This window comes from Pongo pygmaeus, chromosome 20 (assembly GCF_028885625.2).
Source record: "Pongo pygmaeus isolate AG05252 chromosome 20, NHGRI_mPonPyg2-v2.0_pri, whole genome shotgun sequence".
Lineage (NCBI taxonomy): Eukaryota > Metazoa > Chordata > Mammalia > Primates > Hominidae > Pongo > Pongo pygmaeus.
In genome coordinates, this window is record NC_072393.2 from 6,955,582 (window position 1) to 6,974,344 (window position 18,763).

Sequence of the window (18,763 nt, forward strand, 5' to 3'; positions counted from 1 at the left end):
GATCCGCCCACCTCACCCTCCCAAAGTGCTGGGATTACAGGCGTGAGCCACCATGCCCGGCCCAGCCAGTCCCTTTTAAGGAGGCATTTCAAGGAATCCTTATGCAAACCTTTGTGTATGTCACAAAGTACACACCCCATGTGACAGCCCGACTTCTCTCTCCAAAATGCCTAGTTAGTGGTCAAGGAAGATCTTTTTATTCCACCATGTAGAATCTCCCTACCTTAAAAGCTTTGTGAATTCTCACCCCAGGGTTTAATTACCTAGAAATAAAACAATGATGTGTAGAATTTGGAGTCAAGATAATTCATCAGAGATACGGTACCTCTTAGGGTTCCTTTTAAAGCATCAGCACAGTTGATATCCATGGTGTTATTTCCAGCTTCCAGAAAAGCATTCTCCCTTGTCTCATTGCACCTCTTGGTTTCATAGACTGAAAACATTAAGAAAGTCAGTCCTGTTCTCAAGTCTCATGCCTAAATAATTTGCTAAAGAACTCCCTTTTCTGGAAGACCTCCTACTGGTGATTCCATCTCTCCTATGCAAGGTTGGCCACATGGCACTTTCTTCCCATCTTTGGCTGGTAGAAATGGAGTGGCCAAAATTGCCTTAGCAACACACTGGCCACAACCCAAGAGAAGAGAGGAGAAGGGCATGCTTCCCAGAACTGGTACTCTGATAGGCAAGCTAAGCAGTTTCCACAGGACACTTAATGGTACTGGAGTCCCTGGTTAGGGGAGAATGCAATCTTTATAAGCAAGAGTAGCTAAGCATTTAAATGTTTTCCAAAAAAAAAAATAGTCACTTCTGCATTTGGGAAGAATCCCTGTAAACCTATAAACACAAGAGCTGATCATTTTGTGAGGTCAACCTCAACATTTTGGGGTATACAAAGTTTGTCTCTGAACAAATGAGAAAGCTGTCCTAGGGGCTATGGCAGACTGCTTATTACCTGTGATCACCATTTACCTATTCTTTCTTTGGGTCTAGAACTACCAAATTTAAGCTGAAGACAAGCCATTTTCCAGCTTCCCTTGCAGCTAGGCAGAGCCATGCAACTATTTTCAGGCCAATGGATCAAAGAACAGAATGGCATGTGCTAAGGGAAACAGGCATCCTCTCAACTTCTCTTTTCCCCTTTTCATTGGCTGGTAAAAGGGTGTGATAGTAGAACAACTCTCTTGTATCACAAAGTGAAGGTGAATGTTGAAGACAGCAGAGCACAGAGCTGGCATGGTATTGCTACATCAGCCCTGACTCACTTATGCTCAAACTATTCAAGAAATAATGGTTAAGCTGCTGTTTACCACGGTTATACCACCAGATTTGGTATGTTAATTCAGACACTAAGTTCACATGGAACATTCGCCAAAACAGACCATCAATCAAGTCTCAACAAATTCAAAAGGATTGAAATCCTACATAGTGTGTGCTCAGACAACTCATCAAAAAGAGTATATATCACAACTATTTTTTCCTGGTAAGCAAGCCTGGTTTAACATATGTAAATCAATCAATAGGGTTCATCTCATTAACAGAATGAAAGATAAAAACCATCTCAATTGATGATAAAATGATCATCTCAATTGAGGTAGGAAAAAGCATTTGACAAAGTTCAACATCCTTTCTTGATTAAAACCCACAATAAATTAAATGAGGCCATTAACACAAGGAAACCTTAAAAAGCCACAAATATTTGGTAATTCAGCAACACACTTCTAAATAAACCATGAGTTAAATGATAAATTACATAGGAAATGTTTTAATATTTTGATCTAAATGATAATGAAAGCCCAGTATATGAAAACTTGCAGGATGCAGCTAAAGCAGTGCTTAGAGGGAAATATATAGCTCTAATTTATAGCTAAGTTTTAAGTTTTAAATGCATATATTAGGAAAGGAGAATGGTTTAAAATTAGTAATCTAAATTACCAATTCAACAAGTTAGAAAATGAAAAGCAAGGCCGGGCGCGGTGGCTCATGCCTGTAATCCCAGCACTTTGGGAGGCCGAGGCGGGTGGATCATGAGGTCAGGAGATTGAGACCATACTGGCTAACATGGTGAAACCCCGTCTCTACTAAAAATACAAAAAATTAGCCGAATGTGGTGGCGGGTGCCTGTAGTCCCAGCTACTCGGGAGGCTGAGGCAGCAGAATGGCGTAAACCCGGGAGGCGGAGCTTGCAGTGAGCCGAGATCACGCCACTGCACTCTAGCCTGGGTGACAGAGCGAGACTCCGTCTCAAACAAAAAAAAAGAAAAGAAAATGAAAAGCAAGTTCCACCCAAAGAAAGTAAAAGGAAAGAAATAATAAAGAACAAAAATCAAAGAGAAAGGAAACGGAATAATAATATAAATAATCAACAAAGCCAAAAATTGGTCCTTTGAAATGATTAACAGATACAGAGGTCAGAAAGAAACCAGAGTTCCTGACATAGAGTTCCTAAAACCCTTAGAGTTTCCTGAGCAATAGAAACACTAGGAAAATCGTTTGTTCTGATATTTGGTCTTGGACTCAAGTTGCTGACATATAGCCCCTAAGACCATTGTAATTTCCTGAGTGACGACAGGAGCATGTGACTCAACTCTGAAATCGTTTGTACTTTCTTGGTTATAGAAACATCTTTTATTCTAATGTAGTGACTTTTAGCCAGCTCCTGGATAGCCTCAGGTTGGGGATAGTTGCCAAGGAAACAAATTGTGAGATTAAAGGGTTGGAACTTTCAGTTTCACCCCCATCCCAGATACAGGAAGAGGAGGGGGGCTAAATGTTGAGTTGATATCAATGGCCAGTAATGTACCCAATTGTGCCTAGTGAACCCTCCATACAAATCCAAAAGATTTGTTAAGCTGTCTAGGAGATTCTAGATAGCTGAACACGTGTGGGTCCCCAGGATGGCACCTCTAAAGAGGGCTTGGAAGCTCTGGACCTCTTCTCCCATACCTTGCCCTGTGCATGTCTTCCATCTGGCTGTTCATCTGTATCATTTGTTTTATATATATATGAGTGCAGTGGCGCGATCTCAGCTCATTGCAACCTCCGCCTCCTGGGTTCAAGCGATTCTCCTGCCTCAGCCCCCTGGGGAGCTGGGATTACAGGCGTGTGCCACCATGTCCAGCTAATTTTTTTTTTTTTTTTTTTTTAGTAGAGATGGGATTTTGCCATGTTGGCCAGGCTAGTCTTGAACTCCTGACTTCAGATGATCCACTTGCTTCAGCCTCCCAAAGTGGCGTGACCCACCACACCCAGCCCATTTGTAATATATTTTTAATAAGTGGATAAATGTAAGTAAAGTGCTTTCCTGAGTTAAGCGAGTCACTCTAGCAAATTACTCAAACCCAAGGAAGGGGTCATGGGACTCTAATTTATAGCCTGTCAGTTGGACGTACGGGTTACAACCTAGAACTTGAGATTGGCATTTGAGGTGAAGAATACTTTTGTGGGACTAAGCTTGCAGCCTGTGGGATCTGACACTCTCTTTGGGAGATAATGTCAGATAATGTCATAATTGAATTATAGAACACCCAGCTGGGGTCCACTGGAGAACTGTGTGGTCAGTGTGGAAAAGGAGCCCACACGTATTTTGATGACCAGAGATGAAGTATTCTGTGTTCTTGTTACTATGTGAGAGTAGAGTAGGAAAATAACCGAGGTTTTTTCTATCCCCTAGCCATGATGGCATAGCGAATATGCTCTTAAATACTTTCCATCATACCAAGGGAAGTTGAAAAGAAGAAGAGAGCTGGTTTATTCTCTTGTCCCTTGAATTTGCATTTTTGAAAACGGAGTCCTTCTCATGTAGAATGTTGGTGTAGAGGGTCTGTGATCCTGAGAGCCCACAGATTTCATCATTCAGAAACCCTGACAAAGCCAGGACCCAGACCTCTTTATGGTCTTTATGGAGGGTCATAAAGACTCTACTCAGCCTCTCTTACCTACATCAAATTCAGAAATTTGACCCTTTCCTGGAGAAGCAAAACTCGCATTCCAGATGCTCAACTCCACGCTTTGAATTAGTTGAGTAGCCCTTCTTGCAAAGTCCTCTCTGCTTCCATTTCTTCTCAGATTTTCCTTCCAAAAAAATTAAGCTAATTAGATTGACTCTTACTGAAATGTAAGAAATAGGGAATATGCACAAGTGTTGGAGTGGGGAGCCCAGAAGGCAACAATATTTATTAAGGTGCTACAAGGTGTGTGTGGCATTGAGAATCTAGGTGCTTAATGTAGGTCTTTGAATGACAGCTGAGGCACTTTCCCCCTACCCTTGTATTTCTCTATCTCTATGGACATGTGGCACTAGGCACTTCTTGATTGTGGGAGGCTGTCCTGGGCACTGTAGGATGTTGAGCTGTATCCCTGGTCTCCATCCACCAGATGCCAGTCACGCACATCACCCCCAAGGTATGACAACCAAAAGTGTCCCCAGACATTGACAGATGACCTTGGGACAGAGGACAAAATTACCCCTGGATAGAACTACCCTACTCTAAAAATCACAGGAAGACATGTTAATGTTTGGGTAGGAGAATGGCATAGTTATACATACCAGCTGTTTCCCAAATCCAGGCTTCACCCCACTCACCCAAATATCCACGTTTGACTGTGTCGTCCCTCGACTATTGTTCTCTGTGAAAGAAAAGATGTCATTGAAAGAGATATGGGAGAAAATACACCCTGCTTACATCCCTTCTTCCAATCACCCTCAAGTTAAGTCTTTCCCTAATACTTCTGCAGCCCATCCTAATTCCCCTCTAAGAAGCCTAAAAGGTATTGCACAGTAGAATCATAAAAGAGAATCAGAGCTCTCCCTCTCCCTCTCCCTCTCCCTCTCCCTCTCCCTCTCCCTCTCCCTCTCCCTCTCCCTCTCCCTCTCCCTCTCCCTCTCCCTCTCCCTCTCCCTCTCCCTCTCCCTCTCCCTCTCCCTCTCCCTCTCCCTCTCCCTCTCTCTCCCTTTTTCGGTCTCCCTCTGTTATCGAAGCTGGACTGTACTGCCGTGATCTCGGCTCGCTGCAACCTCCCTGCCTCGGGCTCCTGTGACTCTCCTGCCTCGGCCTGCCGAGTGCCTGGGATTGCAGGCGCGCGCCGCCACGCCTGAATGGTTTTTGTATTTTTGGTGGAGACGGGGTTTCGCCGTGTTGACCGGGCTGGTCTCCAGCTCCTGGCCTCTAGTGATCTGCCCGCCTCAGCCTCCCGAGGTGCTGGGATTGCAGACGGAGTCTCGCTAACTCAACGCTCAATGGTGCTCAGGCTGGAGTGCAGTGGTGTGATCTCGGCTCGCTGCAACCTCCACCTACCAGCCTCCTGCCTTGGCCTCTTAAAGTGCTAAGATTACAGCCTCTGCCCCGCCGCCACCCCGTCTAGGAAGTGAGGAGCGTCTCTGCCTGGCCGCCCATCGTCTGGGATATGAGGAGCCCCTCTGCCCGGCCGCCCTATCTGGGAAGTGAGGAGCGCCTCTGCCCGGCCGCCCATCGTCTGGGAGGTGAGGAGCGCCTCTGCCCGGCTGCCACCCCGTCTGGGAGGAAGTGAGGAGCGCCTCTGCCCGGCTGCCCCGTCTGGGAGATGAGGAGCACCTCTGCCCGGCCGCCCCGTCTGGGAGGTGAGGAGCGCCTCTGCCCGGCCGCCACCCCGTCTGGGAGGAAGTGAGGAGCGCCTCTGCCCGGCTGCCCCGTCTGGGAGATGAGGAGCACCTCTGCCCGGCCGCCCCGTCTGGGAGGTGAGGAGCGCCTCTGCCCGGCCGCCACCCCGTCTGGGAGGAAGTGAGGAGCGCCTCTGCCCGGCTGCCCCGTCTGGGAGATGAGGAGCACCTCTGCCCGGCCGCCCCGTCTGGGAGGTGAGGAGCGCCTCTGCCCGGCCGCCACCCCGTCTGGGAGGAAGTGAGGAGCGCCTCTGCCCGGCCGCCCCGTCTGGGAAGTGAGGAGCGCCTCTGCCTGGCCTCCACCCCGTCTGGGAGGAAGTGAGGAGCGCCTCTGCCCGGTTGCCCCATCTGGGAAGTGAGGAGCGCCTCTGCCTGGCCGCCACCCCGTCTGGGAAGTGAGGAGCGCCTCTGCCCGGCTGCCACCCCATGTGGGAAGTGAGGAGCGCCTCTGCCCAGCCACCCCTTCTGGGAGGTGAGGAGCGCCTCTGCCCGGCCGCCCCGCCTGGGAGGTGAGGAGCGCCTCTGCCCGGCCGCCCCGCCTGGGAGGTGAGGAGCGCCTCTGCCTGGCCACCACCCCGTCTGGGAGGAAGTGAGGAGCACCTCTGCCCAGCTGCCCCATCTGGGAAGTGAGGAGCGCCTCTGCCCGGCTGCCACCCCCTATGGGAAGTGATGAGCGCCTCTGCCCGGCCGCCCACTCTGGGAAGTGAGGAGCGCCTCTGCCCGGCCGCCCACTCTGGGAGGTGAGGAGTGCCTCTGCCCGGCCGCCCCGTCAGGGAGGTGAGGAGCGCCTCTGCCTGGCCGCCACCCCATCTGGGAGGAAGTGAGGAGCATCTCTGCCCAGCTGCCCCATCTGGGAAGTGAGGAGCGCCTCTGCCCGGCTGCCACCCCCTATGGGAAGTGAGGAGCGCCTCTGCCCGGCCGCCCACTCTGGGAGGTGAGGAGTGCCTCTGCCCGGCCGCCCCGTCTGGGAGGTGAGGAGCGCCTCTGCCTGGCCGCCACCCCGTCTGGGAGGAAGTGAGGAGCGCCTCTGCCCGGCCGCCCACTCTGGGAAGTGAGGAGCGCCTCTGCCCGGCCGCCCACTCTGGGAAGTGAGGAGCGCCTCTGCCCGGCCGCCCACTCTGGGAGGTGAGGAGCGCCTCTGCCTGGCCACTCCGTCTGGGAAGGGAGGAGCGCCTCTGCCTGGCCGCCCCGTCTGGGAGGTGAGGAGCACCTCTGCCCGGCCGCCACCCCGTCTGGGAGGAAGTGAGGAGCACCTCTGCCCGGCCGCCCCGTCTGGGAAGTGAGGAGCGCCTCTGCCTGGCCGCCACCCCGTCTGGGAGGAAGTGAGGAGCGCCTCTGCCCGGCTGCCCCATCTGGGAAGTGAGGAGCGCCTCTGCCCGGCCGCCACCCCATATGGGAAGTGAGGAGCGCCTCTGCCTGACCACTCCGTCTGGGAGGTGAGGAGCGCCTCTGCCCGGCCGCCCCGTCTGGGAGGTGAGGAGTGCCTCTGCCCGGCCGTCACCCCGTCTGGGAGGAAGTGTGGAGCACCTCTGCCCGGCTGTCCCGTCTGGGAGATGAGGAGCACCTCTGCCCGGCCGCCCCGTCTGGGAGATGAGGAGCACCTCTGCCCGGCCGCCCCGTCTGGGAGATGAGGAACACCTCTGCCCGGCTGCCCCGTCTGGGAGGTGAGGAGTGCCTCTGCCCGGCTGCCACCCCGTCTGGGAGGAAGTGAGGAGCACCTCTGCCCGGCCGCCCCCTCTGGGAAGTGAGGAGCGCCTCTGCCTGGCCGCCACCCCGTCTGGGAGGAAGTGGGGAGCGCCTCTGCCTGGCTGCCCCATCTGGGAAGGGAGGAGCGCCTCTGCCCAGCCGCCACACCGTCTGGGAAGTGAGGAGCGCCTCTGCCCGGCCGCCCCCTCTGGGAGGTGAGGAGCGCCTCTGCCCGGCCGCCCCGTCTGGGAGGTGAGGAGCACCTCTGCCCGGCTGCCACCCGGTCTGGGAGGAAGTGAGGAGCGCCTCTGCCCGGGCGGCCCCGTCTGGGAAGTGAGGAGCACCTCTGCCCGGGCAGCCCCGTCTGGGAAGCGAGGAGCGCCTCTGACCGGGCGGCCCCTTCTGGGAAGCGAGGAGCGCCTCTGCCCGGGCGGCCCCGTCGGGGAAGTGAGGAGCGCCTCTGCCCGGCCGCCCCGTCTGGGATGTGAGGAGCGCCTCTACCCGGCTGCCCATCGTCTGGGATGTGAGGAGAGCCTCTGCCCGGCCGCCCCGTCTGGGAGGAGAGGAGCGCCTCTGCCCGGGCGGCCCCGTCTGGGAAGCGAGGAGCGCCTCTGCCCGGCCGCCCTGTCTGGGACGTGAGGAGCGCCTCTGCCTGGCTGCCCTGTCTGGGAGGTGTACCCAACAGCTCCAAAGAGACAGCGACCATCGGGAGCGGGCCATGAGGACGATGGCGGTTTTGTTGAAGAGAAGGGGAGGAAGTGTGGGGAAAGGAAGGAGAGATCAGATTGTTGCTGTGTCTGTGTAGAATGGGGTGGGCATAGGAGACTCCATTTTGTTCTGACTAGGAGAAATTCTTCTGCCTTGGGGTGCTGTTGATCTATGGCCTTTCCCCCAGCCCCATGCTCTCTGAAACATGTGCTGTGTCAACTTAGGGTTAAATGGATTAAGGGCGGTGCAAGATGTGCTTTGTTAAACAGATGCTTGAAGGCAGCATGCCCTTTAAGAGTCATCACCACTCCCTAATCTCAAGTACCCAGGGGCACAAACACTGCAGAAGGCCGCAGGGACCTCTGCCTAGGAAAACCAGAGACCTTTGTTCATGTGTTTATCTCCTGACCTTCTCTCCACTATTATCCTATGACCCTCCCATATCCCCCTCTCCGAGAAACACCCAAGAACGATCAATAAATACTTCATAAATTTAAAAAAAAAAAAAAAAAAAAAAAAAAGAGAATCAGAATGGGGCTTCCAGTTTCATATTGAGTTGGTGCAAAAGTAATGGCCATCTTTGCCATTGAAAGAAATAGCAAAAACCGCCATTACTTTTGCACCAACCTATTACTTTAGTCAACACTGTTTATTGAGCACCTACTCAAAACCAGGCACAACACTGAAATATATGGATATAGGCTAGGAAAAGAAACCAAGGTATCCCCTTGTGGAATCTAAAGTCTGGCAGGAAAGTCATTAAGCAAGTTATTACCAATAAATAATTAAGCAATTGCAAGGGACACTCTTAATAAATAGAACATGACATGTGGACAAAAAGATGGGAACCATAGACACTGGGGACTACTAGAGGGAGAGGATGGGAGGCTGATGAGGGCTGAAAAGCTACCTATCATGTACTATGTCCACTACCCGGGTGATGGGAACATTCATACACCAAACCCCAGAGGCACGCAATTTACCCACGCAACAAACCTGCACATGTACCACCCCCAAGCCTAAAATAAAATAAAACAGGACTTCCCAAAATCAATCAATCAATAATAAATAGGACACAATGGTGTGGGAGTATATAGCAGAGGGTCCCAACACATCAGGGTGACATGGAAGAAATCAGTGTTAATTGAGTTAATATTATAGAAGCAGTTGCCTACACATCACAGTATATAAAGTGCCTTCATATATATTATCTCATTTCAAGGAACACTGAAGATTGTAGAAAAGGCATATACAGCATAATAGCCAGTATTAACTGACCCTTCCTAGGTGCCTAGGACTGTTAAATATTTCACATACATTAATAATGAGTAGGGGCCGGGTGCAGTGGCTCATGCCTGTAATCCTAGCACTTTGGGAGGCCGAGGCGGGCGGATCATTTGAGGTCAGCAGTTCAAGGCCAGTGCGGGCAACATGGTGAAACCCTTTCTCTACCAAAAATGCAAAAATTAGCCAGGTGTGGTGGCACATGCCTGTGGTCCCAGCTACTCAGGAGGCTGAGGTGGGAGGATGGCTTGAGCCTGGGAGGCAGAGGTTGCAGTCAGCCAAGATCACACTACTGCACTCCAGCCTGGGTAACAGAGTGAGACCCCATCTCAAAAATAATAATAATGAATAGGTAAAGTGTATTAATTTGCTAGGGTTGCCATAATATAGTGACACAAATTGGGTGGCTTAAAGCAATAGAAATGTATTGTCTCATAGTTCTGGAGGCCAGAAGTCCAAATCAAGATGCCAGCAAGACCATGCTCCCTCTGAAGGCTCCAGGGAAACACCTTGCCCTGCCTCTTCCAGCCTCTGGTGGTTGCCATCAGTCTCTGACATTCCTTTCCCTTTGGCAGCATAATTCCAATCTTCACCTCTGTCTTCACATGGCCATCTTCCCTGTGTATGTGTCTCTGTGTCCAAATATCCTTCATCTTATAAGGACACCAGTCATGTAGGATTCAGGGTCCACTCTGATCTAATATGACCGCATCTTGACTTATTACATCTACAAATACCCTATTTACAGATAAGATCACAGTCACAGATTCCAGGTGGAATCAATTTGGGGAGAACACTATTCAGCCCAGTAAGAAGGATTCAGAAATGGCTCCAAATAATCCCTGCCTCTTGGCATTCCCATCCTTGGGTAATTTTCCCTTGACTGTGGACTGGACTAAGTGACTCATTTCTAAGGAACAGAATACGGCAAACGTGATAGGATGTCACTTCTGAGAGTGGGTTATAAAAGACTATGACTCCTGTCTTATTCATGCTCTCTTTCTGGCTATTTTAATGTGTTTGCTATAACAAAGCAAACTGTAGAGACCCACATATCTAGGAACTAAAGGCTGCCTCCCACCAGCCACCAGAAATGAACTGAGGGTTTCAGTCCAATAGCTCTGAAGGAACTAAATTCTCCCAGCAACCTTGTGAGTAGCTTGGAAGCAGAACCTGCCCCAGTCGAGTCTCCAGATGAAACCACAGCCTGGACAAAACCTCAATTGCAACTGTGATAGACCCAGAAGCAAAAGACTCAGCTAAGCCATGCTTAGTTCTTTAACCCAAAGAAACTATGAAACAATACATATGTGTTGTTTTAGGCCACTAAATTTGGGGATAACTTGTTATGCAGCAACACAGAACTGACACAGTAGATACTATTAATATTACTACTCCCATTTAAAGATGAGGTATATAGAAATTAAGTCATTAACTGAAAGCCAGATGGTAAGTGGAAGATTTAGCACTTAAATCCAATCTCTCTTACCCAAAAAGTGAAATAATACTGGAATTAAACAAATAAATAAATTGTGGATAGTGAGAGACAGGTTTCTCATTGTTGGAGAAGGAAGCTACAAATAAGGAAAGAGGGAAGTTTCTGACAAGCCTTGATGTTGAACTGGAACCAGAGGTATCAGTGTGAATTCGTCAGATTTAGTAGATAGGTAGATAGACATAAAAATTGAATTTAAGGTGAGTGAGAGATGAATAAATAGAGAAATTCAGAAGAAATTTAGAGGTGCCCTTTTGGAAGCTCAGGAAACAGACCTGTATCGGACACATACATTTGGAAGCATCTAATAGAGATAGTTGTTGATGCCGAGGCTTGAATGACACCATCCTGGAAAATATCATCAAAGACAACAAAGGAATGAGGGACGAGGGTTAGGATGGAGCTTTGCACTCTTACCCTGGCCTGAAATTAGAGAACCTCTCAGAGTCGCCCCCAAGTCCCCATCATTTTTCATAGTGGAAATAGGATTTGGAGGTTCTTACCGTAACAATCTGGATGATCATAATCTATAATAGCAGCCACAAAGTTGAAGAAAGTATGTTTTACCAAACAGCTACAGATGTAACTTCCAACTTTATTTCTACAATATGCTTTATACTTGCACTTTGCCATCCCGGTTTCACATTCATTAATATCTGTGAATCAAGAGAAAGTGTTGCTTTCATTTTCACAGAATTATACCATTTCCCTTGCCCATGAAATCTTCATTGCCCAACCATTGTCCATCAATGTTCTCCCTAAGTTAATTTATAAATCCAATGCAATTCCAATTTTAAAAACATCTACATGTATTTTACGGGGTGAGAGACAAGTTGTTACTATCATGCTGGTGCAGCCAGAAAAAACTACAAGGTAGGAACCAGACGTTAAAACAAAGTATAAAGCTGCAACTAAACAAAGAGGTACTGATGCACGCATAAAGAAAAATAGACTAATGGAACAGACTAGAAGTCCAGACATAGACCCAAGTACCTATGGCGCTTTAGAACATGGTAAAGGTGACATGTCAAATCACTAGAATAAGGATGGAATGTTGTTGTTTTTAATGTTGTTTTTAAGTCACGCCATTTGCTAAATCAATTTAACACACATAGTGCATAGCAGGGGAATAAATATAGGGTAACTTAACACACTATTAGAAAAGCTTGAGAGAGATGAGGAAGGACCACACTACTAAAATCCTGGCTCAGCCGGGTGTGGTGGCTCACGCCTGTAATCCCAGCATTTTGGGAGGCTGAGGCAGGTGGATCATCTGAGGTCAGGAGTTCAAGACCAGCCTGGCCAACATGGTGAAACCCTGTCTCTACTAAAAATACAAAACTTTGCTGGGCGTGGTGGCACGTGCCTGTAATCCCAGCTACTCAGGAGGCTGAAGCAGGAGAATTGGCTTGAACCCAGGAGGTGGAGATTGCAGTGAGCTGAGATCACGCCATTGCACTCCAGCCTGGGCAACAGAGTGAGACTCTGACTCAAAAAAAAAAAAGGCAGGGCACAGTGGCTCAAGCCTGTAATCCCAGCACTTTGGGAGGTCAAGGCGGGTGGATCACCAGTCCAGAAGATTGAGACCATCCTGGCGAACATGGTGAAACCCCGTCTCTACTAAAAACACAAAAAATTGGCAAGGCATGGTGGCAGGTGCCTGTAGTCCCAGCTACTCAGGAGGCTGAGATAGGAGAATGGTGTGAACTCAGGAGGTGGAGCTTGCAGTGAGCAGAGATCGCGCCACTGCACTCCAGCCTGGGCGAGAGAGACTTATGCAATGTTTATGTGTCTTGCCTCTCCCAACCACATCAGCCTTCCATGCTGAATGGACCAGAGCTGAGGTTCAAGCAAGGGACCCACAGACAGAAGGTGCTCTGGACCACAGACTTATACTTGTGCTCTCCATCTGAAGGACTCAGGGACAAGCACACCTGGCCAAGGGCTGTACTTTGTCAAATAGTCCGCTGAAGAGGTACGAGTTTTGTTTGGGCTATGGGTTTATGTGTTTTGGGCAGAGGACACATGGAACAGAATGGTTATCACTAATGAGAGGTTAAATTAAAACCCCGTTAATATTTTTACCTTCACACTTCTCAGAGGAATCATGAAAGTATGTCCTGCCAGACCTGGCCCGAAAGCCATCTTCACAAGTACAGTGGGTGCTGTTGTGGCAGCTGGCATATTTAGGGCATGGAGGACAGGAAGCTGCAGAGAAACAGAATCCATTCATTCATTTGAGAAATATTCAGTACGCATCTACCATGTACCGATGCTGCGGTCAGAAGAATGTCATCTTAGGATAGCTCTGTTGGCATTCTTTTGGCACCCAGCCCATTGCTGAACACAGCGGCACACAGTGCCCAACCATGTCCCACTTCTGCCACCAACACCACTTTTGCCAGATAAGTGAACCTCCAAATGCCAGCACCTGTGTTTCTTTCCTTGCAGGCTCACCCTGGCTACCAGAATTCTCTTTGTTCACCACATGGCAGGTTAACAATGCCTTTCCTAAGTAGCTCCCTTTATCAATGATTGATAGAAGATAGTGCATTTTTTAAAAAGCCAATTTCATTATTATTTTAAAAAAACAGAAATAACAAATGTTGGTGAGAATGTAGACAAAATGGAACCCTGGTGGACTGCTGGTAGAAATGTAAAATGATGCAGTGTCTATGAGAAACAGTATGGCAATTCCTCAAAAAATTCTAAATCGGAATTACCATATGATCTTACCATATAATCCAGCCAATCCCACTTCTGGGAATATACTCAAAGGAATCAAAAGCAGTGTATAAAAAAGATATTTGTCCACTCATGTTCATATCAGCATTATTCATAATAGCCAAATGTTGTATGTAACCCAGGTGCCCATGAATGAATAAATGAATGGACAAAATGTGGTCCATCCACACAGTAGTATGTTATTCAGCCTTTAGAAGGAAGGAAATTCTGGCCGGGCATGTTGGCTCACATGCCTGTAATCCCAGCACTTTGGGAAGCCGAGGGGGGTGGATCACCTGAGGTCAGGAGTTCGAGACCAGCCTGACCAACATGGTGAAACCTCGTCTCTACTAAATGCAAAATAAATAAACAAATAAATTAGCCGGGCATGGTGGTGCATGCCTATAATCCCAGCTACTTGGAAGGCTGAGGCAGGAGAATCGCTTGAACTCGGGAGGCGGAGGTTGCAGTGAGCCGAGATGACACCATTGCACTCCAGTCTGGGCAACAAGAGTGAAACTTGGTCTCAAAAAAAGAAAAAAAAAAAAGGAATGAAATTCTGATACATGCTACACCATAAATGAACCTTGAGGACATTATGCTCCATGATATAAGCCAGGACAAAGCGTCAAATAATGTATGATTCCACTCCTATGAGATGCCCAGAGTCACTGGATTCATAGAGACAGAAAGTAGAATGGTGGGCGCCAGGGCCTTGGGGAGGAGGAATGGGGAGTTCGTGTTTCATAGAGACAGAGTTTCAGTTCTGCAACTAGAAAGAACACTGTGGGTGGATGGTGGTGATGGTTGCGTAACAGTGCAAATGTTGAATGGCATTGACCTGTACCCTTGACAATGGTTAAAAAGCTACACTTTACACTGTGTACACTTTACCACAATTTAGAACATAGTCATAATCAATAGCTTCCTTACCCATTGAGGGGTATAACTCTGAGGTGCCTGCTCCATGCCATACCCAACAGCTGCCTCCAGGAATTAAACTCCAGCTGCCCGCATGTAACTTGCTTGATAAAGATCCTATATGAGCTCCTCCCCTTCCTACGCCACTGCCCACTCCCAGCTGGTGCCTCCTAGGATTCCCTCCCAGAACAACGAGTTGCTCTCAGGGTCTGCTTCTGGGGGAACCCAAGCAATGACTTGTGGTGAAGGCAAAGTATTTCCTGGAATGACTTAAGACACAGGTTTGGGGAAAGAAAGAGGAGAGTCCATGTGACCTTGAGCCAGCCACTTCTCTGGAGGACCCTTGATCAAGTGGGGATAATGCCCATGCTGTGTTTGTAGGAGTGTCGTGGGGATTAACTGAGATGGCACGTGTGATATGCTTTGCTATGTAAATGCAGATGATGGTGATGATGGAGATGGGAAAACAGCTCTTGGGACCTCCAAAGAGTCAGAAGAAAGTGCCAGAGACTCCATGCTCTGTCTCTTGAAAAAAGCTCCTTCCCTCCTCCGAAGGAAGCTTCCAGATCCCAATTTCCTTTCCCCTGGCCTTTGGCTATGAATAGACTCACCTCCAGAATTCTTGGCTTCTGATCCTGGCAGAGCCAGTAAGACAGTGAGACCTGGAACAGAGAGAGGAGGGGATCATTCAGACGGGGATTCCCTGGACTCTGCTTGGCTGAAGGCTAGGTGAGTTAGGGGCAACTAACCCTAACTCTTTCCCCAGTCACACGTGCAAGCTTCACCATAGCATCTTCCAGGCAGGTTATAAACACAAGAGTCACAGATTTGGACATCATATCCTTCTGAAGTATGAGAAGTGCATCTGATTGCAGCTGTGTTTCCCAATTTCAGAAAACCCAGCAACAAATTTAGCTTCTTCTCTATGTCCTAGCACCAAAAGACCAAGTTGGCAATCTCCTTTCTATATTCAACAATTTATTTTAATATCAGTCCAGACCTCGAACCACACACTGTCCAAGAAAAATATAATGGAAACCCCATAGGTCCTTTTAAATTTTCCATTACCAACAATTTTTTGTCTTTTGAGACAGAGTTTTGCTCTGTCGCCCAGGCTGGAGTGCAGTGGCACGATCTCAGCCCACTGTAACCTCCGCCTCCTGGGCTCAAGCACTTCTCCCACCTCAGCCTCCCAAGTAGCTGGGATTACAGGCACCCACCACCATGACCGGCTAATTTTTTGTATTTTTAGTAGAGATGGAGTTTCACCATGTTAGCCAGGCTGGTCTCAAACTCCTGACATTGTGATCTGCCCACCTCAGCCTCCCAAAGTGCTGGGATTACAGCTGTGAGCCACCACGCCTGGCTGACATGGCCATTTTTATGAGCCAAAACACTCAACACCAATTTTCCTGTGAATAATTTTTTTTTTCAGAGAGAAATATCACTTGATTCCCATAGGGTAGGGTTCAGCAAACAGGACCTATGGGTTGAGATGACTTTATATTTTTTACATAAAACACTTTAAATGGTTGGAAAAAATCAAAAGAAGAATAATACTTAATGACCATGAAAACGATGTGAATTTTAGGTGCCTATGTCTGTAAATAAAGTTTTATTGACACACAGTCATATCCATTCATTTACATGAGGTCTATGGATGCTTTAGGGCTGGAATAGCTGAGTTGAGTAGTTAAGGCAGAGACCGTATGGCCCACAAAGCTGAAATTCAAATTACCTGTCCCTTTACAGAAAAAAATATGCTTGCCCCTTACATAGAGTATGGAACATCACTTACCTGAAAGGTCTCTTAACAAACCTTCCATCCTTGAACTGTATCTGATGCCTCCTATGGAGATTTCTTTTTCTTATCTGTAAGACCCTAAAGCCCAGAGGACAGGGTGGGAAGGTCTAGGTTGTAACTTACTGAGCTATGATGCTCCAAGTGCGGACCCACTTGGTGTCAATCCATGTAGCAGATACTCGAAGTGACCCTTTAGCCTACCCCAGAGAGGGTTCCTAAGAATGCAGATGATTTTCTTTTTCTTTCTTTCTTTTTTTTTTTTGAGACAGAGTCTCACTCTGTCACCCAGGGCTGGAGTGCAGTGGTGGAATCTCGGCTCACTGCAACCTCTGCCTTCCGGGTTCAAGTGATTCTCCTGCCTCAGCCTCCAGAGTAGCTAGGATTATGGGCGTCCGCCACCACGCCCGGCTAATTTTTTTTGTATTTTTAGTAGAGACGGGGTTTCACCATGTTGGCCAGGCTGGTTTCAAACTCCTGACCTTAAGTGATTCACCCGTCTTGGCCTCCTAAAGTGCTAGGATTACAGGTGTGAGCCACCGTGCCCGGCCACAGATGACTTTCTGTCTCTCTCTGCAACAGTGCATTTTGCTGCACCCAACTGGGGAGTAGGCCAGAAATGTGGGAATTACACTGTCTCTTGGAGGTCCCTAGCAGGACAGCACTCCGCCTACCTGCAGTGGTAACCCCCTCACTAACACGCCCTTCAGCAGCTCTTCACCCTTCCTTGTGTGGCCTCCCCACACCCTCCTTTCCTGGGATCCCCTCCCAAATAAACTACACACATGAGTCTCTGTTTCCATTCTGCTTTGGGGCAGCCCAGCCGAACTGACTCAAGAGGAGAGTTTCTACTAGGACAGGCACACAGTTATTGCTGGAGAAAATGCCAAATTTGAGGGAGCAAATCAAGCGAGGACAGCAGGGCCATGAGAAGGAAAGGGAGTTCTTTGTTCCACTTACCTGAGAGCAGGACCAGGAGGCACCTGCTCCCCATAGCACTGAGACGCCGGGAACAATCTCTCTCAAGCAGGACGTGGTCAGAGTGCCTGCAATGAATAAACCTCATGAAATCCAATTTCTGATGCTCCCAAGTTCAGAAGCCCCATGGCCAATGCTTATCAAAATGTAAGGCTGAGGCAGGAGAATTGCTTGAAACCAGGAGGCAGAGGTAGCAGTGAGCTGAGATCTCATCGCTGCACTCCAGCCTGGGCGACAGAGCAAGACTCCGTCTCGAAACCAACAAACCAACAAACAAACAAAAAAACCCTTTCATCTCTCCCTCTCGTTTGACCCAATAATTCTGCCTCTGGGTAACTCTCTCAAGGAAAAGACCCTGCGAGGATGATCATAGCGTATTTGGTTATAGGGAACAAGTTTATCACCCAACAAATGCTAAAAAACGGGTGCATCTGATAAATATCCGGCTGGAATTTAAAATCCTGTTCTATCGCAATCTGCAAGATCGAGACTGGAAAACTCCACAGGACAAACTACTCACTTTTTATTTCTTTCTTTTTTTTTTACATTGCTGTCATTGATTTGTTTATATTTAATTTTTTAATTCATAAATAATTATATATGCTTATGGGCTATAATATGTTTTGACATTGTGGAATGATTTTTTTTTTTTTTTTTTTTGAGATGGAGTCTTGCTCTGTCGCCCAGGCTGGAGTGCAGTGGCGCGATCTTGGCTCACGGCAAGCTCTGCCTCCCGTGTTCACGCCATTCTCCTGCCTCAGCCTCCTGAGTAGTTGGGACTACAGGCGCCCACCACCACGCCGGGCTAATTTTTTGTATTTTTAGTAGAGACGGGGTTTCCCTGTGTTAGCCAGGATGGTCTTGATCTCCTGACCCCGTGATCCTCCTGCCTCGGCCTCCCAAAGTGCTGGGATTACAGGCGTGAGCCACCACACCCGGCTGACATTGTGGAATGATTAAATCAAGACAATTAACATATGTATCACCTCACATACCTATCGTTTTTCGGTATGAGAACTTTTAAAATCCACTCTTTTAGCCATTTTGAAATATACAATATAGGCCGGGAACAGCGGCTCACGCCTTTAATCCCAGCACTTTGGGAGAACGAGGTGGGCGGATCACCTGAGGTCAGGAGTTAAAGACCAGCCTGGTCAACATGGTGAAACCCCATCTCTACTAACAATACAAAAATTAGCCGGGTGTGGTGGCAGGTGCCTGTAATCTCAGCTACTGGGGAGGCTGAGGCAGGAGAATCACTTGAACCTGGGAGGTAGAGGTTGCAGTGAGCTGAGACCGTGCCACTGCACTCCAGCCTGGGCGACAGAGCAAGACTCTATCTCAAAAAATAAAAAATAAAAGAAAGAAGTATGTACACATATATTTATATAAATTTAAATATATATAAATATAAATATATATATTTATATAAATTTAAATATATATAAATATAAATATATATATTTATATAAATTTAAATATATATAAATATAAATATATATATTTATATAAAAGGTTACTATCTCCTCTG

General features: G+C 48.1%; 2 protein-coding genes across 2 annotated transcripts in view; both read right to left on the reverse strand.

Annotated features, from left to right (window-relative positions):
• The window catches only part of LOC129020447 (putative adhesion G protein-coupled receptor E4P), a 43,635-nt gene extending 26,387 nt beyond the window's left edge, over nt 1-17,248 (reverse strand). Inside the window, exons 1-7 of the mRNA XM_054464762.1 lie at nt 17,215-17,248; nt 15,065-15,115; nt 12,894-13,016; nt 11,312-11,464; nt 4,583-4,626; nt 3,936-4,071; nt 326-433 (exon numbers count right to left, since the gene is read on the reverse strand). Of these exons, the coding sequence (XP_054320737.1) occupies nt 326-433; nt 3,936-4,071; nt 4,583-4,626; nt 11,312-11,464; nt 12,894-13,016; nt 15,065-15,115; nt 17,215-17,248 (649 nt within the window). The remainder of the gene's footprint in view (nt 1-325; nt 434-3,935; nt 4,072-4,582; nt 4,627-11,311; nt 11,465-12,893; nt 13,017-15,064; nt 15,116-17,214) is intronic.
• On the reverse strand, nt 4,979-8,527 carry LOC134738810 (collagen, type I, alpha 1a-like). The gene is made up of 3 exons (XM_063657502.1): nt 7,200-8,527; nt 5,571-7,162; nt 4,979-5,451 (listed from the first exon to the last, which is right to left on the reverse strand). The coding sequence occupies exons 1-3, from the start codon at nt 8,039-8,041 to the stop codon at nt 5,315-5,317; spliced, it is 2,571 nt and encodes an 856-aa protein (XP_063513572.1). The 5' UTR covers nt 8,042-8,527; the 3' UTR covers nt 4,979-5,314.
• Nucleotides 17,249-18,763: the final 1,515 nt, after the last annotated feature.